General features: G+C 42.4%; 1 protein-coding gene across 4 annotated transcripts in view; it reads right to left on the reverse strand.

Moving 5' to 3' along the window:
- Positions 1–3,955: 3,955 nt before the first annotated feature.
- nectin1b (nectin cell adhesion molecule 1b) overlaps positions 3,956–27,508 on the reverse strand; it is a 139,220-nt gene continuing 115,667 nt past the window's right edge. For all 4 annotated transcript variants that reach the window (XM_071497225.1, XM_071497224.1, XM_071497223.1 and 1 more), the window contains 3 exons: positions 26,554–26,671; positions 20,724–20,875; positions 3,956–8,197 (listed from right to left, as the gene is read on the reverse strand). In XM_071497225.1, coding sequence (XP_071353326.1) covers positions 7,692–8,197; positions 20,724–20,875; positions 26,554–26,671 — 776 coding nt within the window. In that variant the 3' untranslated portion in view covers positions 3,956–7,691. The remainder of the gene's footprint in view (positions 8,198–20,723; positions 20,876–26,553; positions 26,672–27,508) is intronic.

The raw sequence follows: 27,508 nt of genomic DNA on the forward strand, positions 1-27,508 counted from the left end.
GCATGAACTTCCACATGCATTATGCTCTTCTGTGAAAAACGCTTCGCTGTCAGATGACAAGATGGAGCTACAGAGACTACATGAGAATCGGAAGCGCCATTATGAGGCGGTTTACCCAGAGAGGTTTGCGAGGACAGTGGTTCACATGAGGAAACAGGAAACAATTGGACAATCAGCTCATTGATTTTTCTGAGCTGTCTGCAGGCTCAGTGTGTCAGGTGTGCATACTGTAGCTGTAGTCACAATGTTTTTAATTTTTTTTTAATTTTTTATGTAAAGCACATACACAAGCATTGAAAGAGTTCCACGTGGATAGCAGATACCTAATCAGCCCTACATGAGCCAGGTGTCAGCGTTAGCGAGAAAAACAACACTTCTGATCTACCCATTCACAATAGTGTTCATTTCAGTGTGAGAATTCACTCGGCTCATTGTTGAGAGCGGTTTTAAGTGGATGGAAAGAAACAGCCTGAGCTCAGCCTGAGACGCGAATGTTCCTTTTCTTACTTCATTTCCCCGGTTTGGTCATGGCAGGAATACGTCTGCAAATTATGTGCCTTGTGTTTCGGATGGTGCTCCAAGTGAAACATGCGTCATCTTTAATCGCGCCACTCGTTGCCTCAGAGACAAAAAAAGTGGAGGAGACAAAAACAGCAAAATGAGAGTCAAAACTCAGAAAATTGGAGCGAGAAGATGACACAAGTCATCCCAGGACATCTTTGATCCGATGACCAATGGAAATAACCACGAGTGAAATGGGAAAACATCAGCGGCTGAAGTAAGCAGCCTCGTTCCTGGTAATTATCATGGAGCTATAGTTGTGCTTGGAGAGACATCAAGACTCAGAACAAAGTAGCAGTATGAAATAGCTGAGAGGATGATAATGTGTTTTAATGGTGAAACTCTTATATAAAAATAACTAAATATTAGTTTTGTGGCTCATCCAGCAAGACTTCCAAAACAAACCCACATTAGGAATCAGTTCACATATCTACTGTTGTGTTTGTTGGCATCATTTTTAAAGTTAAATGTATTTTATCCAATATTTTTCAATTTATTTTTCTGTTCCTGCTGTTGACCTCTTACAGGGTTAGGGTTAGAGATGAAAACTCTTCTCATGCTTCTTGCTAAACTGAAGCAGCATCACGTCTGGTCAGATCACATTACTGACTGTATTAAAGGGATAGTTTGGGTAATTTGACGTGGGCATGTGTGAGGTGGTTATGCAAAGTCAGTGTGTTACCTGCAGCAGATTCAGATCAGCGCGCTGCCAGTTAGCAGAGGCAGCAGGGAACACGGCACACTAGCAGAGCTGTGAAAAAATGTGTTTTAGACACTTTTAAAAGACGCCCACTGAAGCAATCCAATATCCGTTTGAAAGTTTGTTTCATTTAGAATATAATAGTAGAACAGACGCAGGTCAGCTGAGTGAATTGCATCTTCCACTGACCTCGTGCACACCAGCACATCGCTCTGCTTCTGTGGCCGTGCTCCTGGCTGCCTCTCTAAACTGGCAGCGAATCTACTGCAAGTAACACACTGACTGTGCATGACTACCTCACACAGCCCCAAACTATCAGGTGAACATTGTATCCTATACGAAAGTGGTGCAGCAGCTAAAGCTACTTCATACTGTGTACATAGAGCATATTTGTTTCTGATTGCCTGGCAGGCGTCTATTCAAATCATATAACAACAACTCAGACAAAGCTGCATGTTAGACAATAACAAAAGCAACAACACTCCCGACCCTCAGCGCCTCCACCTTCAGAAACATTTCTCTGATGGTGCAGTTGGTTTACCCGAACTGATAAAAGGCGTCCTTTATACTCTGCGAAGCTGAAGGCCGCAGAGTGACTGTGTTGTGTTCCTTGCCATGAAAAACTGAACTTGAACATGAGAGCAAACTGTAACACATTTTTATAACTGATGACCTCATGACCTGAAACAGCAACACATTGAGAAGAAGTAGAAACAAAAGCAAAAAAAAAGATTTCTAGAAGCCACAAATAATCCCTTTGCATATGTAAAACAAACAAACAAACAAACAAAAAGGTTATTAGAAAGAACTATACATAAACAAACCATGGTACACTCTTCTTTACAGCCTGTGACACAGGAGGTTGTTAGGAGTCTTCTGATAACATTTACTGAGAGAACTTTTCATAATGCAACTTACACAGCAGAGTCTTGATTGGAAACACCATTCATTTGAAGAAATCAGATATTTTCCCCTCCTTTGTGTGCTTCTGTGGGCCTCGCGGCCACAATTCCTTCACTGATCAGTGAGGAAACTCTCCAGCCCAGTGAATTGTTCATTAACCATTTAATCACTTTAGTTTTAACGACTCGTGGTATTGGCTGAACCGACGGCATTTGGATTGATACATTTTTCCAATTCTTAGTTCATTGGCAGCCAAACAATTAAAAGTAAAGAGTTTATTCCAATGTGAGCTAAATGTAAGAGTCCAGGCCCGAGTTGAGTAAGCAGACTGAAAACCCATGGGGCTGCACTGTACCAGACTTACTCAGCTTCACACACAAAGCTTGTCTGAACATATTAACACTAAATATATGAGAACTATAATTATAACTGTGAAAAACATACTGATCTGCATAACATCATGGCAGGCACAGCACATTTTTCATTTTTCTCCACAGAGGCTGCAGCCTTTGATGCGACATAGCTGTGATATGAATCCTGTGATTTTACCCTGTGTTGAATGGAGTGACATCACATACCATACAAGGCACTTTAGCAAACCCGCCTTTGAATTTATGGCCCATGAGGAAGATATTTTAAAACAAAAATCCAGCCATATTTCATCCTAAGAGAAGCCTGATAGAAGAAATGTTGTAGGATTCCACTGGCGGCTCTGTGAGGAGGAGAAAAAACTAGACGGCCATGCATGTTAAGAGCCTATGTGCCATCAAAGCCCCTTGGGCTACAAAGGGCTCTTTTAGCAAATGGATGGCAACAGCTGCAAACTCTGGGCTGTTCTTAATGTGCACGGTGCAGATGTCTGCACTTGAGTCCCACAGTCTGAGACAGATCTGTCTGCCTCTACACTGGGCCTCTCTTATCATATCACTGTAGCTTCATTAAGCACTGAACTCAATATCAGCATCTGTCTGACAGTTTCTGCTCTCCAATTAAAGGAAAAATCCACAAAAAGCTACTGTAATAACCATCAGAGACCCTCCTTATGTGCAGCATGTATCCCCTCATCTATCTTGTGTTAGCCTCATAAAACGATTCTAAGTATGTGACACCAGGATCGTTTCAGCTTCTTGCAATAACTAATTCTCAGTGGTGGAAGCTGTTTTTAGCACCAAAATGAACCTTCTACGCCTGCAAGTATATTAATATAAGTAATATACTGTGTTTGGAGTATAGGGCATTTTCTCATTATATTTGATTGATTTTATTATAATCTTTATTATTAGATATGCTCAGGCACAAAAACTGCAGCGAACAATGGCAGGAACCATGGATGCATCCAAAGAGAATCATCCCCCTTTAGCACTGTAGCCGCCTCTGAAGCCTTTTAATTCTGAAACCTGAAGCTGCGATCGAGCGCAGTGTGGCTCTGTCTAATGGCTGGATGCCTGAACACTCACTGTTCCTCTGCGAGTTCGGCCAAAAATGACATTTGTTCAGGGAGCAGAGCTACATCTGGATTTAAATATTGTTCTAACAAAGTCTATCTTTGTTCAAACTGAAGAAAAGTTTATTTGCAGAACAAAAGTCTTACACTTGAGGCTCACATGAAGTGAAACAGCTGGAAAATAAATCCAAAAAAGCACCTGCATGAGGGACACATTACTGATCAAAGCTATCGGCAAAGTGCTGCTATTACTGAAATGAATGCACAGCAATAAGAAATGTGTTGCAGACATGAACCATATTCAACCAGATAACACACATCTATCCAATCAGTGAACTGGGACAGAACATTGTTGACTATTGAACTCATTTAATGCTTAAAACAAATACAAGTTACTTCACTGGGTCATCACAATTGAACAAGAGATTTTTTTCATATTTGTAACACCCTCAGAAATATACATTCACATGGCTGCATACAGACAATTTCTCTCTTTTCGTTTTCTTTCCATAACATTAAATCGACAAATCGTATGCATTACCCCTTTGTATGACAGTGAAGCCGCTAGTGGCGTTTTAAAAACGTACTGGAGGATCATTTTTAAGTGGGACTTTGGAAATAAGCTATGTGTCAACTTTGTCTACTCATCATCGAGTCTCTATGTTTGCAGTCAAAATATATTTTACATGAACAGGGCCCCTACGCAATTGTCCCTAAATAAATCCCGACTATAATCTCAACCGTATGTACAGTATTTACAGTGGAATGTTGAACATACTGAATACAAAAAGTAGATTAGGATGGAATGAAGTTACAGTCAGTATTACAAAATAGAAACTCATAACACCCCGACAACGTGAAGACAATGTTTACATCTACCAGTATACAGAACGTCAACTCAAATCAGAAGGTGTTCTCTCTCTCTCTCCGACATGTCTGAGAAGCAAGCGTGGCAGTGGTTTCATGATGGATTGCAGGAATAAAAGTAAAATGAAACCTTAAATTTGTGCTTTAAAAATAAGGTAGAGTTGGTCTTTGCTTTGGGCCAAAGTTGCTTCTTTTTTTAAATTTAAATGTATAAGTTAAATCTGATTTCACTGGATTGTTGTGCTTAGAAAAGTCAGCCATGTGTGACTAAGTAGCAAAAGTCAGATCTCTTTAGGACTCTTCAAGGTAAAAGAAGTGCTGTGTTAACATTTCACCATCACTACACTTTAACATGGTAATAAAAGCAGCTTCTAGGAGATCAAATGATTTAAGGATTGAACTGTTAATATCAGGCTGGAGCTCAGATGGAATAACATCCCCACTACATGAACTAAAATTCACTGCAAGTAAAAAAACAAAAAAAACAAAAAACAGACATAATTTGTCTGATTTAAAGAAGTCTGCAGCCCATGTCATATTTCGTGTTATTTATCGTGTTAATCTGAGCATGAATAATGGAGCAGCAACTGTTCAGAATAAATCATGTCTCCTAACTTTGATAGGCACTGAATGCAAGAGTAAAATATAAAGACATGCTTTTCATACCTTAGTCTCTATTATGCTGTGATGCAAACCATGTGGAAAACTGAAGGCTATAAAACTGTAATTTGCTTTGCACGTTGAAAGCAGCAACCCCTGTGACTGTCAATTAGTTTTCCTCCCTCTGGAACTTTCTGTGACAAACCTCATGTATCGCTCTCTAACTGTAGTGGATACACTATACAAAAAAAAAAAAAAAATAGAAGAAAGAATAGAAAAAAAAAACCGAGAGAAAGCTGCAGATACTGAAATCAACAGAAAAATGAAACTGAACCAAACCTTTCATAAGAATGTGATATTTCCCGTTTTGCAAAGTTAATTTGTGTTGAAAATACAATGTAGTTTGAGGCTCATGATTAACATGCTCATCTAAAAACATACAGTAGACAAGCGTGGACCGTAAAACATTCACATCTCCTGCTGGCAGAGAGATCTGCTCGCAGAGATGTTATTTTTTCATCTTTATTTATATATATTTATATTTATTTATATGCTTTTTTATTGTGGTAACTGCAATATTGTTGCTGGGTACTGTGTGCCCACAAACTCATACCTCTGTCAATACTGACAACACTGACAAAGTGCTGTCTTTTGAGCTGCAAATGAGGACAAACGCACTGGAATTGATACAGAAAAAATAGCAACATACGCACTTCCACACCCACACAGAAAACATGCATAAAATAAGGCTTAATACAGTATTTATATTGTTCAGAGCCAGTCAGATATGTCATTTATATCCATGGGTTTACTCCTTTGCTTCTGTTTTATCCGATATTTCACATTGAACTTATTTTTATTTTTTTTATTTTTTTCGTTTGAAGCAAATACATTTTGCTGATTGTGTAATGGACCTCAGTGCTGAGGAGAAACACAAGTCATTTGCTATTCTAGCATCCACTGGCACTTGTTAACAATGACTTTAAAAAAGACCCCACATATCTATAATGCCTTCCGACTGGGTCATTATATCCCCGTTGGCAGATTCAGATGCCAACATCAGCGAGGGAAGGACAACCAATCATTCCTTTAAAATCCCCCAAACAGCGATTGAAATTCGTTTTAGAAAGAAACAGGAGATGGATCAAAAACACCATGAAAGCAGCAGGTGACTTCTTATACACTCCAGCGGTGTCACCATCATATTTTGATTTCCCTTTACACATTTAAAATGTTCTCTGTAAATGTAAAGTAAAAAGCATCAGCTGACATTTCCCTCCCATCTGTGTCCTTTGTGTCCGTGGATGACTCCTCATAGAAAATGCCGTTGGTGTGAGTGGGGAGGCTTGAGCCAACTCTCCAGTACAAAGTCACATAATTATAATGAGAGGAAAAGTCATTAATGGGAAATTCCCCTGACACTTTTCTCTGACATCCATTTGATTAAAAAAAAGGGTTAGAAGAAAACATAATTATGACAACTCAACACATTTCATTATAGTGGTAAGATTCGAGCTCGGGTACACAGGTCAACCTGTTCAAGTCAAGTGACAATTACGACATTTCAGAGCATTACTGAGGGTTTCACTGTGAGACTCACCAAACCTCTTTTGGACGTGATTGTGATGCACCACTGAAAAGTAGAAACTGTCATGTATTGACACGATTGCAGCCCTTCTCTCCCCTGCTGTTCTGATTCACTCAGGTGGGAACTAGTTTAACATGATTGAAAATTGAAAAACACTCAATATTTATCTGTGTCTGCCACGTCAGTACGGCTCAGTAGACTGGCTCCCTATCAGAGACAAATCAGGCATATAAATGCAGAGGGTCAAGAAATACTATTAGCATGTCTTTGGAAAACAGCAATAACACGTCTGCTTTTAATGCTGTAAATATACAAAAGTGAATCATTTCGTGGACGCCAACCCCAGTGAGAAACGAGAGAAACGATGCTGTATGGCAGACTTTTTTTTTTTTTTCTTTCTCTGAAACATTTGACCACAAAGTTACAAACACGCACAACTCCACCTGTAATTATGTCAAACATTTAACTCTCAGTACTCTGGTCACTTAAAAATCATACAAAAAGACACAAAAGTAACAAAATGTCAACGGTGATAGAAAAACAGAACTTAAAAAAAAAAAATAAAGGCAAAAACAAATCATACATCCAGTGTAGGACTTTCACAAATGTGCTCAGCAAAACCTCAACCTGCAGTCTCTGTTTACATTTAATACATTTATAACATGAAAAAAAAATACACAAAAAGAATAATACACCAGTATTAATCAACCGACCACCTTGCTGACCTCGTAGGTCAGCGACAATGGGTCCTTTTACATACCTTAGTTTTTATTCTTTGCCCGTTCACCGGATGGAATTGATACCAATGCTGTCGTGCTGAGAAGTTGATGTTGCTAGCACTTTAAATAGACGCTTGATTTTCTAATAGAGATTAGTTGGATGGGGTCTGATGTGGGGGGAGTCAGGGGGCGAGGGGCTGTGACGGGTGCAGTTTGACAAATGGGAGGGTGGGGTTGTGATGGAAGTGAAGGGTGTGGTGGAATGCAGGTGGGGGACAAAGGGTTGTTTGGTTTGGTTGTTGCATGCCACTACACATACCACTCTTTCTTAGAAATGACAGAGCCGTCGGTTTGAGAGATCATATCATCGGCTATCTCAGGTTCAGGGTCATACTGGAAAGCCAGAGTCCGCTCGTCATAATCTCGGCTCTCTCCTTCGTCCACAGTGAAATAGGGCCTCTTCAGGTCCTCTGCCTCGGCGTCAAAGTCGCGCTCACTCGCCTCAAACCCTCCGGGGCCGCCAATCTGGGCGGGTTTCTTTTCGTCGTCCGAGTCATCCGGGTACTGCAGGTTCTTGGGGATGGGGGGGTGGGCGGGCAGGCCACCGGCCTTGCTGTACCCGTTTCCAAACACATGTTTCTTGGTGCTGTAGTCTCCCTTGAAGGTGCGCTGGCGGCGGCGCAGGAACACAAAGAGCAGTGCGGCCGCTACGCCCAACAGGGCGACTCCCCCCACAGCGCCCCAGATGGCGGCACTTGGATTGTGCGGCTCCGTCGGGATGTCAGGGTCCCCAGGTTGCGGGTTGTTAGGGAATTCTGGGTAGGAAAAGACAGATGGAAGGGAGTGTGTCAGTGCTCTGGTGGGAGGAGGTGCATTTGTGCAGGTGCAGATTTTTTTTTTTTTTTAGGAAAGATGAAGTAAGGGAGACAAGGACGGAAAAGCAAAGGGGAAAGGAAGGACACGGCCCCATGACAAACCACCCAAACCCCAGAGGAGCCAAACCAACAGTGTAGCAAGGCTCAGTCATTAACAGTCACATGCAGTTTCAGACATGGAAAGAATGAAATTAACAGTGAGGCCACCACACAGCAGCATCAAAGAGAGGCGACATGGATGAAGCTTTGTCAGCATGCATTAGCCATCATTTCTTCTCTGTTTGGGAGGCACAGCAAAATGAAACACTCTAATGAACAAACTGTGGAAGATTCATTCATGTGGCCTTTCAGTTAATACATTCAACTCTGTAGGTTTCCAACAAGTAAACATCCTGAGTGATAGATCGCAGTACAGTCCAGTCCAGCATAAAATAGTACAGCATGAGATATAAGCAACTTCATCATCAGTGTCGGGGTAATGAAAAGACAGAGGACTGTCAGAGATGATTATCAGCAGCCAAGCATACACAGCCACGATGCATCAAGAGAGCTGATAAACATGAAGCTTCTTCTCAGGCAGCAACACAGACAGCAAAAAATAGTATACGCTTCCAAGAGAAAAGTATATATACTATTCAGGGAGAGAGAGAAAGTTATCAAATGAAGCAAAGATGTGCTCTAATCTAGAGCAGAGTGACAGAGACTAATGGCCTGCTAGAGACAAACAATGACTAAGATGCCAGGGTTGGGAGGCTGGGATTTAGCCTTGCAAATACAGAAAAAGATATGTTTTAAATTCACGGCTGCCATGGCCACACCATATCTGGAGCTAAACTGAGCCATCACATCCATTCCAACACTTTTAAGGGGCACAAAACCTACTCACGAGCAGATAAACAACGCTCACGACTAAAGCACAGTCGTTGCTTATAGTAAAAAAAAAAAAAAAAAAAAAAATGTCCCTTACATACACAACTTCACTTAAAAACAACAAAGAAGAAAGTACAAAGCTCCATCAAGCACAGAGACGGGAGAGGCTTTTATCTGAAACGTGATCAAAGCCTGGAGCCGCACAGGTAGCGCTCGTCTAAAGCTGCAGAGCAGAGGCACGTTTAACTTCAATGCTAAACGCTGAATCCTCAACAGAAAGATGGGAGGAAAATATAACAATACAGTTAGTTACACCATCTCCTAAACAAATGGTGTGAGGAGAGGGTTGAAAAAAAAAAAGTGAGAGCGAACAGTGAGGAAGAAAGGAGGGGGCTCGCTCTTCATGCAGGGCTAAAGCACAGGCCTGTCTGCGCGGTGTGCAGCAGAGCAAGACAAGTCAGACCAGAAACAAAGATTTACTGCTATTGATGGTGTGTCTGTCTACTTGTTGTGCTGATTTATTACCAGCTCATTATGGCACACATCATTGTCTTGTTAGCACAGATCAAAACAATGTTCATCAGGTGATTTCTACAGAAAAGAGCTGGATCTGATAACCATCTGATGAGCACTGAAACACTCAGGCAGCAAATCAATTACGATTAATTTAACTGAGACATGATTCTGTTTTGATGTAAATTTATTTAAACTTCCTCATGCCTCGTGCCACACCTTCATTTTCACATCAAGGTTTAACGATGCTTAGCTCATCTGCGTATGTGAGGCCACTGAGGGCAAACAACTGGCAGATAACATCGCCGTTTATTAGTGTTGCCCTAAACTATTACATTTAATATATGTAATATATAGGGATGATACTGATGGGGAAACCATCTTGGTGAAACTCATTGAAAAAAGTAACTGATTATAACTGAGCCACTGAATTGAATCCTGAAAGCTCCTCGTTGCCTTCAAATGGAGTCAAATCAGAACATCAGTGCAAAAACCTGCAGATTTGACAACTTCTGCAATCATGCAAAAACAAAAAAGACAAATTCCCCACATAAGCAGAAGATCATTTTCTAATTGTTGCCCTGAAAATTTGAGTCAAAACCAGTGCACTCGATCAGGGCTGTGTTCTTTAGTGGAAATGATAAGTCTCTGGGTATTACTCTGGTAGGAAAGGATGGTACTGGGTTAAGTAAAGATGCCACTGAAGCCTGACTCTCTGCGTTAATTACAATGGCACTCATTCAGTCCAACGGAGGGACCTCCCAAACACAGTCACTCTCCTCAGCTGCTCTTCCTCTGCACCCTTTCTCGCATGCAGGGCCGACAGCAAAGCTCTCCAATTTCTAAAGCGGTGCCGGGCACAGTCTCAAATATCAGCTCAGGTTTTAATCTGACCACCTAATGGGATTATTCAGACACCGGCCTTCATTACACACATGAATGAGAGAGCAGAGCCAGGTCACCCCAGCTCGAGAACACATCCTCCCACCAAGTCCAAAGAGGGGTGGAAATCCAGGGGATTGAGGGAGAGGAGAGAAAAGGGAAAACAGTCTCCTGTAATCCTCTCCTCTACCCTTCACTGTCTTCCTCTGTGAGGATGTGTCTCTGCTCCCATCAGTCCCCTTATTCAATCTTAATTAGGCAGCTTTTGGCCATGCATTTCTAAGGCTGCAAAGACTTGATATTTACCACTTGGAGAGGTGGAAAACACAAGGTGAGACCACTGAAGTAACCAAATATGGGTAATAAAAGGTGATGCAGCAAGCCTTCAAAAGCTCTCTCCATCACCTCCACTTCTATAAAGGATCAAGTGACGCCACCTCTTGACACCAGTATTTGAAGAATGTGAATGTGAACACTAATGATTTAAAAATATGTTATAGTTCAAACAAAATGCAGACATGAAAGCAGCTGTAAACATTCAGGTATTTTTCTGGCTCTTTTGGTTGGTGCATCACCTCCTGAGGAAGCCTTGGAAGTTGTAACAACAAACAACGTATGGAGTTTTTTTTTTTTTTTTTTTTTTTTTTACAGGAGTTAAGATGTTTTACTAGAGGGAGAATGGAAAGGAGGAGTGCAGAAGAGGCATATGGCCTCAGATGGCTCTGCCTGGGTAATGGGGGTACATTAAGCCGAAGAATCTCGGAAACACCAGGAAAAGCTCATCACATCATTTCTGTGCAGTGGAGGAACACACTGCTTTTATTCTGCAACTCCAAGAGGCGTGTTGACAAAGAGGACTGCCTGTTCTCAACGTGTTATCCAGCACACTTCTGCTGCGTACTCAACCCACCGCGAGGTCACATCACAACACCACTTCCCATTCACCACGCAGGCCTTGTGCACACACGCAGATAACAAAATGGCAAAAGAAGATTTCTCCGTTTCCCCAGCGTTGTGGCTTTGTCGAGGACACGTACTCCGTGAATGTGAGTATGAAAAATTAAGAGTGGCTATGGTGCAAACTAATCACATTACAGAAACACTAATAATAAAACACATTTGAAATGGTTGGGGGACGTAGGGGTGTTTGACAGCACGGAGGAGGAAGGAGGCGTTCCACCAGCACGCCATCGCTACCGGCAACACCTGCCAACAGATAGATAAAAAAGAGCTCAAAGCAGCACAACAACAGCCCTGATACTGTTCCAGGCAACAAAAGGCAGTGTCTATTAACACCACTCTGGAAATATGCAGATAGTAGCGTAACCTTGAGTTGCAATGACTAAAATGTACTATTGAGATTAATAGGTGCCAGGATGTGCTATGAAAGGCTATAATTCAATCCGGGGACATGATAGATTCATGCAGGTAATGAATAACAAGAAATACTGCAGCTACTCAAACGCTGCAACCATGCTGTTCAGCACTGCATTAATCATACTATTTTGAACATTCACATCTGACTTGATTGAGTGGATGATTTACTGCATCCAAACATTTTAGTGACAAAATCTGTTTCCTTCACAACTTGATGAGTGTTCTCCCTCTGGGTCATTTGTGTAAAACACAAGTGACTCTTTAAGAGAAACAAATGGGGTGAACTCAAAAAAAAAAAAAAAAAAAAAGACTTGTGGAAATGACACATAAGGTCTGTGCCAGATTCGTAGCTTCAGGAAACAGCGTACACGGTTTTGTATTTTGGTGTAAGCTGCAGTATAAAACAACCAGCAGCAGCAAATATTCAAAGACATTTAAGAAGAGGCACATCTGAGGCAGAGGGGCCTGTAAAGCAAAGGAAACTGTTTCACAACCCTGTCCTGCAGGTACAGTTTCTGGGTGTGCTCCAGTCATGTCTGCACATGAAAAAGAAGACGGAGTCTCATTCCTGAGTCTTAGCGCAATCACTTGGACAAGGTGTTATGACAGAGGCTGGGAAAATGAGAGAGGATTTCAAAGAGTGGTACAGGGTGTGGTGTTTTAATATGACCAAATGAGGAACACGCAGCAGACAACAGAAGATGAAAAGAAGATAGAGGGAGGAGTGGCAAGGAGGGAAAAAGAAAAAAAAGAAGAAGACGGAGCGAGTGCCTTTGAGAGCCTGGGGAGTGAAAACAGCAAGTAAAGAATGGAATAATGAGCGGGTGAGTGAGGATGAGGACAATCGGGGGACGATGCATTAATTCAGCGATTCCAACGATCCTCATTACTCCCCTGTCTGAAATTGCCAGTGGTTGTGAAGTCATGGAAATACAATTCTGCCACAACGAATAAAAGCTCATCACTGACAGGAAGTCAACGTGCTGCCTGGGGAGTCGACACCGAGGCAAAGCCCCTTTTCACACCATCATACACTTCTTTCCAGTATCTACCGTTTCCTTCTTTGTCAACAAGTTTTTTTTTTCCCCTGATTATTTCACAGACGGCATGAGTTTATCTTGTTTACAGGTAAATGCCACTCGCGCCATTAAAACCTCCAGACTTGTAATTCAAATTCCATTTCCTGTAAAAAGCCAACGGATAAGAGGCGCCAGATGTGCTGGAGGAGATAACACTGCGAAATACTGGCATCACAACACAGGTGACATCATCTGTGACATGTTGTGAACATGCAGTGACTTGCAGAACGATCCTGTCGCACAAAGCGGAGGCTTCTCTTTGTTTCCATCTACACACAACAGAAGCAGCACATAATCTGTGTCGTCTTTTCTTTTTCTTGGCCTCCGCTCTTGACCAAGAATACCACAAGACTTGACAGTCTGTGGATTACATGTATGGTGGTTAACAGTTGAGATAAACAAGAAAGTCATATCATGACTAAGCACAGATCCCACAGAAAATATTTCTCTTCCAGAAGATTTCAGATATCCCCTGCAGATATTATATGGTCATTTTGTGCTATGAGGGGCGTAACAATTTTTCTTAATGCGCCTTTAATGACCAATGAATATTTACACAAGCATCAAAACACCAGTGCTCTTTTACAAATCACGTTTGCTCATAAGGCAGCATTATTAATGCATCTCCACATTCCCTGCTAAGCGGAAGTGCTGTAAGGGTGAAGTTATTGGATCAGAAGACACGCAGCAAACAAATCTAGATGTTAGTACGTGTTAAACCAGGAGACGTCGGGCCACAGCACACCACCCTCCCCTCAGCCTCTGCTCTGTTTTTTTTTTTTTTTTTTTCCGTCTTGTGTTTTAGTCTCCTTGTTGTTATTTTGGAGATGTGTGTGTAATGAGTGAATCACCACGCAGCATCAGCAGCAGCAGCAGCAGCAGCAGCAGCAGCAGCTCTGGAGCCAGTGGTCAGACCCTGGGACAGCGTCTGACCTACTTCATCAGGCTCTCAGGGAGGCGTGACAGATCCAACACCACACGGCTGGACGGAGAGGAGGAGGAGGAGGAGGAGGACGGAGGAGCAGAGTTGGGCCAAAGGGGCTCAGCCAATCCCCCTGCTCCATCTGTCTGCCACATCCCTCTCCTCTGCATATCCTCCGGAGAGAGGAAACAGCAAGCCATGCAGAAACAAATGTTAAGATAAATCACTACGATCTCAGCTGCTCTGCTCTCACATGCTCTCCCCTGGTGACATTTCCATTTCACTCCTCTAGCTGGGCTATCTCTTTTCTCCAAATAAAAAAAACGAGCTGCAGCCGCGATGTCTTCCCCCTCAGTGCTTTTCCCTGGCACAGAACAACACAGCCGAGGCTTTATGGGGCGGCCTATGGTGTGTGAGCGCGGGAGCAGCTCATGCTAATGTCTCATTTGGATAATGAGGTGTGATCTTGGCAGAATGTGAGCAGCGAGCAGCCCCTCCTGTAGTGAAGATGTGGGGGCTAGAAAGTCGCTCTATCAGCCTGCACACCCAAATCCTTCCAGGGTTTTTCTTTTTTGACGCCTGATCGGGAAGTTCAAGGGTGATGAGAAGCTAGCAGGGGGAGCAAAGACCCAGATTGTGACTATGCTCCTCAACCTGCCTGACACAATGTGTCTACTTGAAGTGAGGGTGTAATGATATACAAGATATACACGTGTGGCCTTTGGATCTATGAATAATGCAGACGGGCGATGTGAGAGGGCGACAGCGCAAAGTGCTATAGCGCACAGATTGAGACAGACTCCACCATGACAGGCGAAGACAAACAAATTTCACATTGCTTGGGGAGCCTTTGCAAAGCTGACATCATAATGTCTCTTGTCTGTCAGAGAGAAGAAAGAGACAAATGGCTGCATGGAGCAGCTCTGCTGTTAGATGTTGGTAATATATGGTGTGATACTTGTTTCATTCAAGGATGCTCTCGCCTCGGTCTCACAAGTTTTATTACACGGGGCGATCAGCGCGATATCACGTTGAGAAAACCCACAGACCCTGTGCTGTAACGGATAGAGTAACATGCCTGTTTCTCAGCTGATAAAAATGAACCACACCATCAACACCTCCAGTTATTTACAGTTTGCTGGTGTTTGCAGAGATGACGAGTGGGGACTGGAAGTGTTTTCATAGAAAACGCAGGAGAAAGTCAGAGTTTGGAGCATTCCTGCAGATTAAACTCTTTTGAAAGTCACACAGTTTTGGATTGTTTTGGGATTTGCCAGCCCCTGTGGACGATAGCTGAAGTTGCCATGAGAACCACAACAAGCTTCTTGTCATCTCCCTTAAAAGTCCCATGAAATGTTATCATTATGTCCCTCATGTGAAGTATTTCTTGTAGAAACAAGGCAGCAGGGAATCAATCGTAAGAGTAAAACAGCAAGCTGCAAGTTACAGAGAGGAAGGAGGTTTCATTTGATAGGACAGGCTGCAAGGCATGACTGCTGTAGTTCAAGTGTCCATTTCATTGCATCCTTAAACCATCCACATCCTTAGCTACTGATGTGCTTGGAAAAAGAGAGCGAACCAGGGAATGGTTTGGAAAAATATCTTGTAAAATGTGAACTAATGAGGTTGATACTGGTCTAATAAAGGATAAATGTCTACTAAATGTCTGACATTATCTATGTAAATCTAGCTATAATTTGACAATAGTAAAAATGTGTGTCATGCATCGATTTTATGACAATTATAACATGTAATGTCAGCTCAGAGCAACATCTCCTGCACAGTAATTTCAATTTCTGCTGAGACAGCTCCCTCTGCCACTGCCAACCTGATGCTGCTGCCCTGCCAACCTGGTGGCAAGCATTTGGAGTCATTATATAGACATAGCTAATGTTCTCGGCAATGGGCTCATTAGCCTGCGCCGGTTATGTGGAGCCGGTAAAATTAAAATGAGATTGGTAAATAAACAGTGAAAAAGTCAATGCGGGTACATTTTGAAGAATGTCAGCCCCTCTCACCACCACTGTCTTTGCATATCATCGTCCTGCAGGATGTGAAGGATGGAGTAAAGTGACAAGCAGTGAACACCAGGAGCTGTAAACAGCCCATTTCTAGAATCCACTTTACCTCTGCAACTAAATTCCAAAAACCAAACCCACTGAAGCATCTCCATCAGTCACATGGAAACCTTTATTTATTTATATTTCCATTGGACTGCCTATGTTTTATTCATCTCATTTTCACCATGTGGTTATGATTTTTTTTTTTCCCCCTCACCTCACCTCTTCTCTCTCAACTTCATTTTCCCATACGGGAAGGAACTATTGCTTGTTCAGGCGAGCGTGAACAGATGCCGGCACTGGTTGCCTGTGCTTACAGAAGGATCCATCCTCATGCTTTCTTGCTAAATTGAAGAGAACGCTCCCACTCCATCCAGTTTAACCCGAGTGGTAAAGCCCTGCAGCAAAGCTGACTGCACCCCTGCTCTCCAGAGCAGCTCGGTGCCACAGCTTCGACAAAGGAGGATGAAAGTCTGCTCTGCCAGGGCCATAGGCAGAATCACCGAAAGGTTCACACACTAGCTGACCCCCGAGCTGATCTGATACCACCGCTCGCAGCTGATTCTGCTAATGTGGCGGGAATTATGCACTGTCTTTCCCTCATCTTGCAAAGATTATGTGGGAGAGTCAAGGTTAAAAAATATCTAATCGAGTTTACAAGATTATTCGTGGGGGTAAACAAATTAATTCTGCAGCGAATGTGCTGCTTCACTGGAGGAAATGTTCCCACGTCACGTTAGAGTGGGAACTTCCAAGAATAAAACCACACATCTCCTTTCTCAGGGGTGATAATGACATAATTGTAAGGCCATCCTGACAAAATGGTCATTCATCACGTCTTATTATGCTCTGGGAAGAAATTTAAGATGGCAGCATCGATTTGTTTCGAGCACAAAGAGTGTGATGTTGGAGGAACTGATTATCTTAATGAAAGACTGATTTTGCTCTCTTAAGCTGAGGAAGATCTTTGAGTTTAACCACAGTACTCAGCCCTCTTTCTGTGGCTTTCTCAGCTGCAGTATTTTACAGTCCATGTTTGATTGGCATTCCTATTAGACAGTTCTGAGCTGCCAAGAATGAATCCTCAAAAATAACTTTCAATGTGAGGCTGTTTAATTGTCTCTATTTTTTAATAGGGCCTCTGATGCCTGTTAGTAATTAGCTGATTAATCAGATCTGACGACTTGTCAAGTTTCCCTCTGGAGAATTCTGAACTGAATTTGAATGAGAGAGGTATTTGCTAAGAAGAAGCCCATTACACCAAGTCAAGTCAAGTTAAATTTTATTTATACAGCCCAATATCACAAATCGCAAATTTGCCTTAAGGGGCTTAACAATCTGCACAGCATTACGACACCTTCTGTCCTCAGAAGCTAACCTCTCTTGTTATAAATCCTCTCCCCTTCCCTCGCCTCCTGCTCTTCTTTTTCTCTCAGACTTCCTTTTTCACCTCTTTTTTTCCGAGAGTGAGGATTGATTAAAACAGGAGAGTGGTTCATTAGATTCTGACAAGCGACACCATATCTGCAGAACACATGTCCTTGGAGAAAGCCGTCTTAGCCCAATGTGGCTTACCGTAGTCGATGCCATCTCCACAGCAAACACTATCCCCAAACTAATTGAAACAAGGTGCTCTGCTGCCCCGCTATCTGCCGAGGTGACAGTTATGCGGCTCCCACAAATCCGTCCATGAAAACTGAGGAGCTTGATTAAAATGTGCCTTCCTTAAGTGCTCCATCAGTGTTGTTTCCCAGTGTAGGAAAATAGCTTTTCTGTGGTACAAACAAGTTGTCACGGACATTTTATCTTCCTGACACTGGGAGCAGGGTTGTCTCCCTGGCAGGTGTATATTGCTGTGCCAATCTAAAAATCAACTTCAAAATGAAAACAAAAAGTGCTACTGCCAAATCCCTGCATAATGTAGCTAGCAGTGTTTGCCCAAATCTAGACCTTGATGGTGACAAAACTATGCACAATGCACAAGTGTCATATTTGTCATTTCTCTGATAGAGTTTACTGAAGCTGTGATGGCTCAATTATTGACTCTAGAAACACAGAACTCTCCTGAGTACCTCTAAATCCAAAGACTATTAAAATGTGCCCTTTAACAAGGAAAATAAATAATTATTTCAAGTTTAGCACTAGTCCAGAAATTGCCAGCCCTGGTAGCTCTGTGTTGAACTAATGTACTGCAGCTATCAGTTTGGTCACCTTCCTTTCCTGCAGACAACACTTGGCTAACGTTACTGAGGGCCAGTGCTGCAGCCTTGAACAGCGGCCAGCAGTGGGCTCTCTCACCTGCCATGTCTCTGCTGTGCTTGTCCAAGACTGTTGGGAGGCACAAAGATGCTCTTTGAAGTTAATGAAGCATCAGCATACTTCTTTACCTCCACCACCCGGTCATTATGCACAGCCAATGTCAAGGCTGCACAGAGCACTTCAAAGAATTAGTAGGTAATGCCACGCTCACCCTCAAGCTCACCTCCATCATAACCGATGCACAGCCTACCACGGAGCTGATCCACATTCACAGAAATGTCTTTGAAATGGAGAGATTTCTCTTACACGTGTCCGTGAAGCTTAATGGTGTTCCTCGGCAGTGTGAGAGATTATGCTGACAAGCCTACATTAAGACAGGGATAGGCTAGCATTTCACAACGTCAGCAAAGAGCACAGTGTATGATCCTTATTGTAACATATCCATGTTGCACCTGCACGAGATGCAAGGGCAGGACAGCTGAGTCCCTGTTTGTACACGTTGCTGCGCCCGGCTCTGCATCCAAACCGCACTAACGTCTGACAGTCATGGCTGTTTGTGAGCTTTCTGCAGTTTGACTGGGCGCCATGTTGGAGCTGAGGCTCTGAACTGTAGCGGGGAGACTGGCTCTCCTCCCTTTAACTTGTCATTGTTACTATGGGAACTGGCAACATGCTTTTATGGCTCGTACAGGACCCTTTGGGACTGTATATTAAACAGGAATTCAGGACCAACAATATAGAACAACACTTGGGGCTAACCTCTAGCCACCGGGCCGCTGCAGAGGAACAGACCACCATGTGCTTCGTGACATTTAATCTTCAGGATATGTTTTGGAATGAGGATACTTACATTTCAACTAAAGGAAAAATGAAACACTTAAAGTCAGAATTATGTGTCTCTGAATAATAAACCAGGAAGTAATAACTCTGTCCAGCTGAGAGCCAAGAGTGTTTTCACAGCATCAAAATCAGCCATTGCATTTCCTTTAATCTACTGCTGAATACTGCTCTTAATATTAAAAAAAAACAAAAAACAACAGAACAATATTTAGATTTCAATTTTATATGCAGACAAATTGAAACTGAATGCACTCAAATTATGTACCCACGCACTGTTCACCTCACTCACTCCATAAAACTATATGGACAAATGATGAGAATAAACAGAAGGGCTACTGGGACAATGGCAGTGTGGTCTGTTAATTTAAGCAATCAATGAAAAAGCAGAAATAGAAAATTACTTTAGTGCCTTTGTTTTGCCTTTCCAAAGGGATACAGTACTTTCTGCCAAACAGTACAATCTTTTTGGAACACAATTACTCAATACAAGCTGGTGCAGGGTGATTTCCTGACGGTAGATTACTTCCTCACTTTCCTGTCTGATAAGTAAGGGCTGTTCATGGCCCCTTTGAGATTTCTATTATCACACTACTAACCCGCCTACAGTGGATGCAGGTGCTGACATCACATCCTACAAAGCTGCTTTGTCCTAGCCTTAACCTTAACAGTAAGGAACGACACACTGAAAGAGAGGAAACAGAAAAGAAAGTATGCAGTGATACTGTAAGGCGCAGCTGTTCACTTCACAGCAAGCACAGCCTTCCCAGAGACACAACATGAGTCAACATGCAAAGCAATGCAAGTTAGAACACCCCCGCTTCCCAGAAACCAAGCAGCACAGAGGAGACAAGGGGGAAAATGTTTCCACTCTGACCAGAGCAAAACTGTCACAGTCTCCCAGTACCACACACACAGCTTGTACCAATGAGAAGAGGATCCCTGCATTTGTAGCATGTCAGATCTTGTATATGTTGCAGCAAGGGCTTTGAGAGCAAAATATCGTCTCCTATGGATATGAACCCAGAGGAACCACAGTGCGTGTGTGCCAACAATTATGTGGAAGGCAGGGGGAACTGAATCAGTTTTGTTCAGCATTTTGTTTTCCCCAGAAGACAGAAGAAGATAAGACAAAAGAACGAGCACAGCGCTCAACTGCGAAAGAGGCACGGGCTGTTTGGAGAAATGTGAGCGTGATGCGAGCAAACTATGATCAATACAGTACCCTCACCTCAAACCCCCATTTTTCCTTGATGTTATTTTAGGTGCTGATAATAGACCTGCTTTATATCACTCCCACGCATGCGCCTGGGTGCGTAACAGGGCAGGGGTGGGAGGGAGCGGCTTTTGTGTTCTCACAGTGTGTGTGTGGAGCTCTCATACACAAACAAAGAGGCTTTTTTTTTTTTTTTTTCTCATCTAACCTTCCACACGGTGCAGCAGGGAGCCGCGCAGCCCGGGCAGGTGGGAACCACATCGAAAACGCAGGCGGCCTGCTCCAATCACCTGCTCTGTGCTTGTGCATGGATGCTTGTGTTTATTCGGGCAGATGGGGGTCCGGCGGCCCCTGACAACAGTTTTTTTTTTGTGGGGTACTGTACTGATGCAAGCCATGCCAGATTCACCGAAGAGACAGAGAATGGACAAGACAGCCTCAAGCAACCTACCTGTGATGTTGACGTCCACGATGCCGGTGCGAGTCCCGATGCCGTTGGTAGCGTCGCAGACGTACGTGCCCGCCAAGTCGTAGGTCACCGGCCCCTTGAAGAACAGGGTGTTGTTCTTGATCTCCACATTACTGGGCAGGGAGCCGTTCAAGCTGTGGAGGGAGAGGGAGAGAGAGAGAGAGAGAGAGAGAGAGAGAGAGAGAGAGAGAGAGAGAGAGAGAGAGAGAGAGAGAGAGGGGCAATAATAAGACACCATAAAAAGGCAGAATTACACGAGACCACAGCAAAAAAAAAAAATCTCTTTCCCAGGAGCAGCAAAGCAATTCAAAGCGCATGAAAAATACAGTCTCTAGTGCCAAACAAACCTGAATGTGTGTGTGGGGGTGAGATAAATACCAGGAATATTTGACAGCGCTATATTTCAGCCATCATCCATCAAGTCCAAACAAAATTATGAGGACAGGGAATCCCAGCAGGTCCAAACAGGTAAGACATAGCTGATGCCTGAGGACACTGGGCTTTTTTGGCATGTGAAATACAAAACAGACAGGGGCGGGGGGTGAGGATGGGGTGGTGGTGGTGGTGGGAGGGGGCTTCTTTCCTAAACTACCGCGCAGCTCACATGGCTGAACTCAAAACTCAGGGGAGCTGTCAAGAGAGGCAGCTGATCAAGCGATAAATGCAGAATCCACCAAATGCTGAGCTGTCAATGAGAACTGGAGCCTGTTTCTCCTGCCTGAGGTGTTTGTCTTCATGGTTCGCCGTCTCTACAGCGTTCAGACCCGCTCTTGTCCTTTGATCAGGTCAGCACACTTTGAGGTCATGGATCACCAGCACACCAACAAATCCATTTTCTTATCTAAACCCCTTTTATAGAGCCCAGAGGCTAAGAAAAGGTATCGCATTTCGTCACAATTAGCCACTTCCTGTTGCCTTCCCGTCGATAAGGCTCATCGGCTGCTCTGAATGGATCCAACGTCAGTAGAGCCACAAAAAACGACAGTGATAATATTAAATAGCTCTCTGGTCTGACTGTGGTGAGCTGCTGGGTGTTGGTGGCAGTTTTGGTTTCTTTAAACAAAAAGACTTCCCTCCTTCACTCCTGGGCTTCCTCTCAGTCAAACATTTTGAGATCCACTGGCGTGGGAGACCATTAAAAACAATGTAATGCTCCATTTATTACAGTGAAAGAAGAACAAAATGACATTACACAGGCAACAAAATTAGGCCTCACGTTAACGATGGCCACACATTGAGCACTTAAGCTACACTAAACAGGCTTTCAGTGTGGCTCTTCAGTGATGGGAGAAAGGCGCCGAGACTGAGTGAGTTATTTGTTAATTAATCTATCATAAAATGTAACAAACAAACATCTGATCCATTTGCGGTTAAATCAATCCCAGAGAGCATTTTTAGGACAAGTCAGTATTAAAAAAAAAAAAAAAAAAAAAAAAAAACACAGTATTTTTTGCTATGGGCAACAAAGTGCCCACAGTTCAGAACAAAAGTAATAAAAAGAGCTATGGTCGAGTTGTTTTTCATTGGCCACCTGTGTGATGGGTTTGCAATGGAGCTGCAAACAACCCTCAATACAGTATGTCACGATTCAATAATCAGCTACCTTGTGAGCCTCTATCAAATGCTGTTCTGCAAAGCCCAATTGATTTGCTGCAGAAATGAAAGGCTGGCAAACTGCGATTCACCACAGATTCGGCCTCAACCAGAGATGTCTGCATTTGTATGAGACATCTGTGTGTGTGTGTGTGTGTGTGTGTGTGTGTGTGTGTGTGTGTGTGTGTGTGTGTGTGTGTGTGTGTGTGTGGAGCCTGAGGGGCATCAAAATGAAAGGCTAACAAACAGCTTGAGAGTGATGCAGATTCTTTGATGACTGGCCGGCCTGCGCATGTACACACATTTATGTGGTGTGTGTATAGATGTGGGTGACTCAAAGAGTCTATACATCAATTCAGGAGACAGATTTCACTATAAACCGCATGGTTTTGTGGAGATGGCTTCAAAGTTGAATACATAAAAATATATATATGTACGTGCGTGCTTCAGGCACCAAAATGTGAACTTTTACTCATATTTATATTCAGGTCTCATAGATTATATTATATTATAATATTAAAAGAGGAAATGAAGACTGCTCTCTAGTCTTCAAACTAACATGTACATGGTATTAAAGGATGGTGTCTTTAATCAAAGATCCATCTGTTTAGCTGGCCTGAAAAGCTTTCTAACATCATGTTTAATGTGGGATTTCATTCTGTTGGAGTAGCCACAGTGTTTCCCTAATATGCATTCAGATTATGCGCGCCACTGCTGAAATTCCTCATGGTTAATTAATATTCATGACAAAACGTAACCTGGAGCTAGTTTGAAACGGAGGGGATCCTACCACACACCCACAAACAAATGCAAGCACGCACAGTGAAAGCACGTAATACCTGCACATTTCCCACTGATTACTCACATTGAGCGTCTAATTAAACAGATACAGCTTTATAAAACGACAGAGCAACACATCTCTGACGTCTGTAGGGAATACTACTGAACCTTGTGCAAATACTGCACCTCCGTGAGGTCGGCCTCCAATGTGATCAGGATATGAATTAAACTATTTCAATTCATTTGTGCACACGAAGTTCATAAAAATGTGCTCAACCTGTTTTCGAGAAATTAAATATTAAAATTTTAATATTAAACAAATGGCTCCAAAGTGGTGTAATTTATTTGTACATTTGTGCACATTTGTGCAAGACAAACAAACATCTGCGCTTCTCAAGCTCTCACAGTTTATTAATCCGGGTGTATTGCTCACAACTTCAGAATTAATGAAGCAAACATGTTTGTTTTGCTTGCACAAACCTGCACAAATGATGTGCAAATGAACGAAGCACCACTTTGGAGTCATTTGGACGTTAATGAGGTGCTGACGCCTGTGCTTAAAAATGTAATGTTTAATTTCTCAAAAACATTGCAAGCACAGATTTTTTTTTGTCCTGGACACTTATCTTATTAATCAAAATACATCTGAATTTTTCAGACTTCAAAGACTGAAAGAGTGGCTCATTGAGTTTATGTTATCAATATCATGTATGTGTTGAGGCATTTCATTCTTTGATATTTATTACAACAGTAATCTGGGTCTCCCAAGTGTCCCTTCAAATGTCAAAAGCTGCTGGTATATTAACACACACGGCAAGGTGAGCATGAATAATCTGTAACAATTCTAAGGTTATTTTAAGCCATTCCTCCACCAACACACCTAAATAAGTGGCAGGATGTCACATGCTTAGAGAAGCATGCACAACAGCACTGCTGCTGAAATCCTAAGGGAAACACTGACCCAGTGACAACATTAGTAATATTTAGTAACTGCTTGTGTTAAATAAAGAGATGCATGATCCTTTGCAGCCTCTGTGATGTCAGGACTGGCTGCACTGATGCTTTAGAATAAACCTGACTTAAATATCAGTTAAAGGGGAATTAAGTAATGTGTGAGTTTTATCAACAGCTATTAGTGACCGAGGAAGTGATCCAACAGTTCTCTTTGGCGGCTTTTAATCGACATGAATAATAGAATCACATTTTCAATAGAGATAAGTAACCCATCTAATTAGAGCAGAGTTTGAGGTAATCACACTGCGAACAGCCATAATAACAATAATACTGCCGTCGTTATTTATAGCAGCACCCCGTGTCTTTCAGCAAGCCAAACTGTATCATGTGAACGCTGGAAAACGGCTTTTCAGGGAAAGAAAGAAAAGGAACATATTAAGTCTGAAATCTTTGAACAAAAGTAATTGAGTTATTTGTGATAATAAACAACTCTTCAGCCCTCCCTTCCTCCCACTTACTCTTCCTGCGCCCATTGAAAGCTACAGTACAGCGCGGCGAGCCACAAATGCCCTACAAACAAGCATCTCACAAACAAACAATATAGTTCAAACAGGTTGTGTCCTTTTTTTAGTCTCGTCTGCTGTTTCTGCACAGCTCCCCATTAACCCATTTTGAGAAACAGCTTCGGCATTGTGCTCCAAGAAAGAACAAAAAAAGAAAGAAAAAAAAAAAATCAAAGGTGCTTGGATTGTGTATATGCCAAGGCTTTCTGCGCACTCCCCACAATGCAGAGAAACAAAGAGGGAAAGTGTGAAAAAGTGCAGATGGTACAAATAAAGACTTTTTTTTTCATTTTAGCTGCAGCAACAAGCCAAATGAATTAGAAAAAGCAAGTTCTCTGAACTCATTGAATAAGATAAATACTACAACAATTGATTGTCTCTGGAAATAGTGTGGATCTGTATCATAGACATTAATATTTATTGGATGTAGCTACACTTTTAGCACGCGTGTCTGTCTGTGGTTAAGTGTGACGCAATCCTGCCGGCCTGTTCCGGATCATTCCGTCACAGTCCTGCGCTGACCTCCACACTGGAGCCCAGGGGAACCTTCACAACAGATTTGGCATCTCATTTTCAGTGCAGCAATGGCCGTCCTCTCCTATCTGTCAGCACAGTGCCCTCGTCTTTCTAGATCACATCTCCTCACCCTCCTCCTCTTCACTCCCTATCTTCCCCTATCTCTCTAAATCTCCCTTTGCCTGCGATAAAAAAATAAACAGGCCAAATCTTCTCTGTCTTGTCTTCGTCTGCTGCTGCTGTGTGTGTATCAGTGTTTCTGCCTTAGAAGCTAAATCTATATGTAAGGAAAAAAAAAAAAAAAAAAAAAAGGTAAAAAACCTCCACATGCCTCATTAAAATCTAGCGGTGGCCCACTGAGAAGATACAATGAGGGCACAATGTTCTATTAATCCACATCCACTAAAGTCCACTGACATATTTCTCAAACTAACCTCTGCTGCACAATTACAGGACAAATTGCTGCATTAATCTCTTCATTTTAGCATATAATACTTTGATTCAGAACCATGATGCTTTATATTCAAAGAGTTTTGAATCTGACATCAAAATGCAGTGAAGAGGGTTTGATCAGAGCAAATTACAGCAAACAGCTCTGTGTTCAAGTTGTGCTCTGTTCATGTCTCTATGCTATATATTTAAACAACATCATTTCCACATGACCAATTTTCATGCCATTACTCAAAGCAGATCAAACCCGAGGTTATTCGGCGATTCCCAGAGGCCTTGGAAACATGTTTGTATCTGTTCTTGGTTGTGTATTTGCAGTGATAGTCTCTGAGGCAGAAACACTGATGTCAGCCCTGCGGTATGCCAGCCTAATCCACTGCTCCTACTTCAGCTTCAGCTCCAGCACCCTGCTCTGTGTGTCAGGGACAAACTGCTGCCTCCCGGGCCCTCCGGAGAACACAACAGCACTAACAATGACGCCCCGGTACCCCTCTACCTGTATGCTGGTCCTCAGACTTCAAAGCAAAACCCCAAAAGCAAAGCAAACCGTGTTCTGTTTGCATTTATCTCCCAGTATCTGTGACCGTCAGGCAGATAGGGGTGTGTGTTGCTGCTGTAATAGGCCCATTGTGCTCTGCCTCAGGTCCTGGTCTTATCTTCATTACCCGTTTCATAAACAAACAAACAAACGGAGACACATTTCTGGAGAGGATGAAGGAACTTTCTGTGTTTTTATCTTTGTAGATTACTTTGTTGTATATATATGTATATGTATGCTTTGAAACAAATGTTAGGAGAGAACAGACTCCATTTGACCGGGCCATTCTGTAAAATAGCCTTCCTGTGCTTTGGCAAGCTTTCCACAAAAACAGGAATCTAACGTGAGAGAAACAACATGTAGCCATGCTGTCTTGTCCTCAGAGCCTTAAGGGCTTTTAGGGTTTAGGCAGACTCACAGTTTCCACTGGTAGATCGTGACAGGGGGGTTGGCGTCGGCCCTGCAGGTCAGCTGCACATTCGGACGGTTCAAGTACCAGTTCCCATCAAAGCCCTCGATCTTCACCTCAGGCTCATCTGCAAGGAAGGCACGCTGATGTCAGCTCATCCCTCCACAACATCACCCCAAAACACATGTCACCATGGTACCTCTGCTGAAGCATTTCAATAATCAGACGGTAAGACAATTGCAGAGCAGTGAAGCTATAATTTGAATTTAAAAATAAACTAAAATTCATTTGTTATTCAAGGATGGCACTTAAATCATCCTGATTATAATGTGCGTCCTGTAGCTATGTGCAATAAATGTCAAATGTTAAACTTCTGTGTTTTCAAAAACCCATCCTTTGTTGTAAAAAGTTCAAATGAGTTCCATTTGTGAGATTTCAACTGAATCAGGTCTGTTTATTTCAACAGCTGCTACAAACATCGGAGCTGTTTCCTCACACCTTTAACCATTTTAGCTCTGCTGCTATTTCACCCTGAAACTGATTCCTTATTCAAAAAACAAAGTAACTACAGTATAATCTAACGCACACCTGTGAGACAGATGTGGAAGGGAATAAAATTGACCAGGAAAGTAGTGAACACACTGTCAGCACAAAATTGATCTGAAAGTTGAAAGTTTCTCTGAATAAATCTATATATTTTTTAAGATTTGGATTTTAAATGTTTTATCTTGAGTAATTTACAAAAATTTCAAATTTGGAGTAAAAAAAAATAAAAAATCATAGATTTAGAGGAAGTCTGGTGCATACTCATAAGTTCATTTGTGTATATTTCTCTTCACTTTGTGTAACTGGACAGTTTCTGAGGTGTGTACAAAAGAGGAGCTGTCTACTGTAAACTATGGTGTCGGTGTCCTCTTGCAACAGGATGCACAACTTTTGGGTGCATGACATCACTGAATATCAG

This window comes from Trachinotus anak, unplaced genomic scaffold (assembly GCF_046630095.1).
Source record: "Trachinotus anak isolate AG129_WGS33_773 ecotype Australia unplaced genomic scaffold, CSIRO_AGI_Tana_v1 ptg000014l, whole genome shotgun sequence".
NCBI lineage: Eukaryota > Metazoa > Chordata > Actinopteri > Carangiformes > Carangidae > Trachinotus > Trachinotus anak.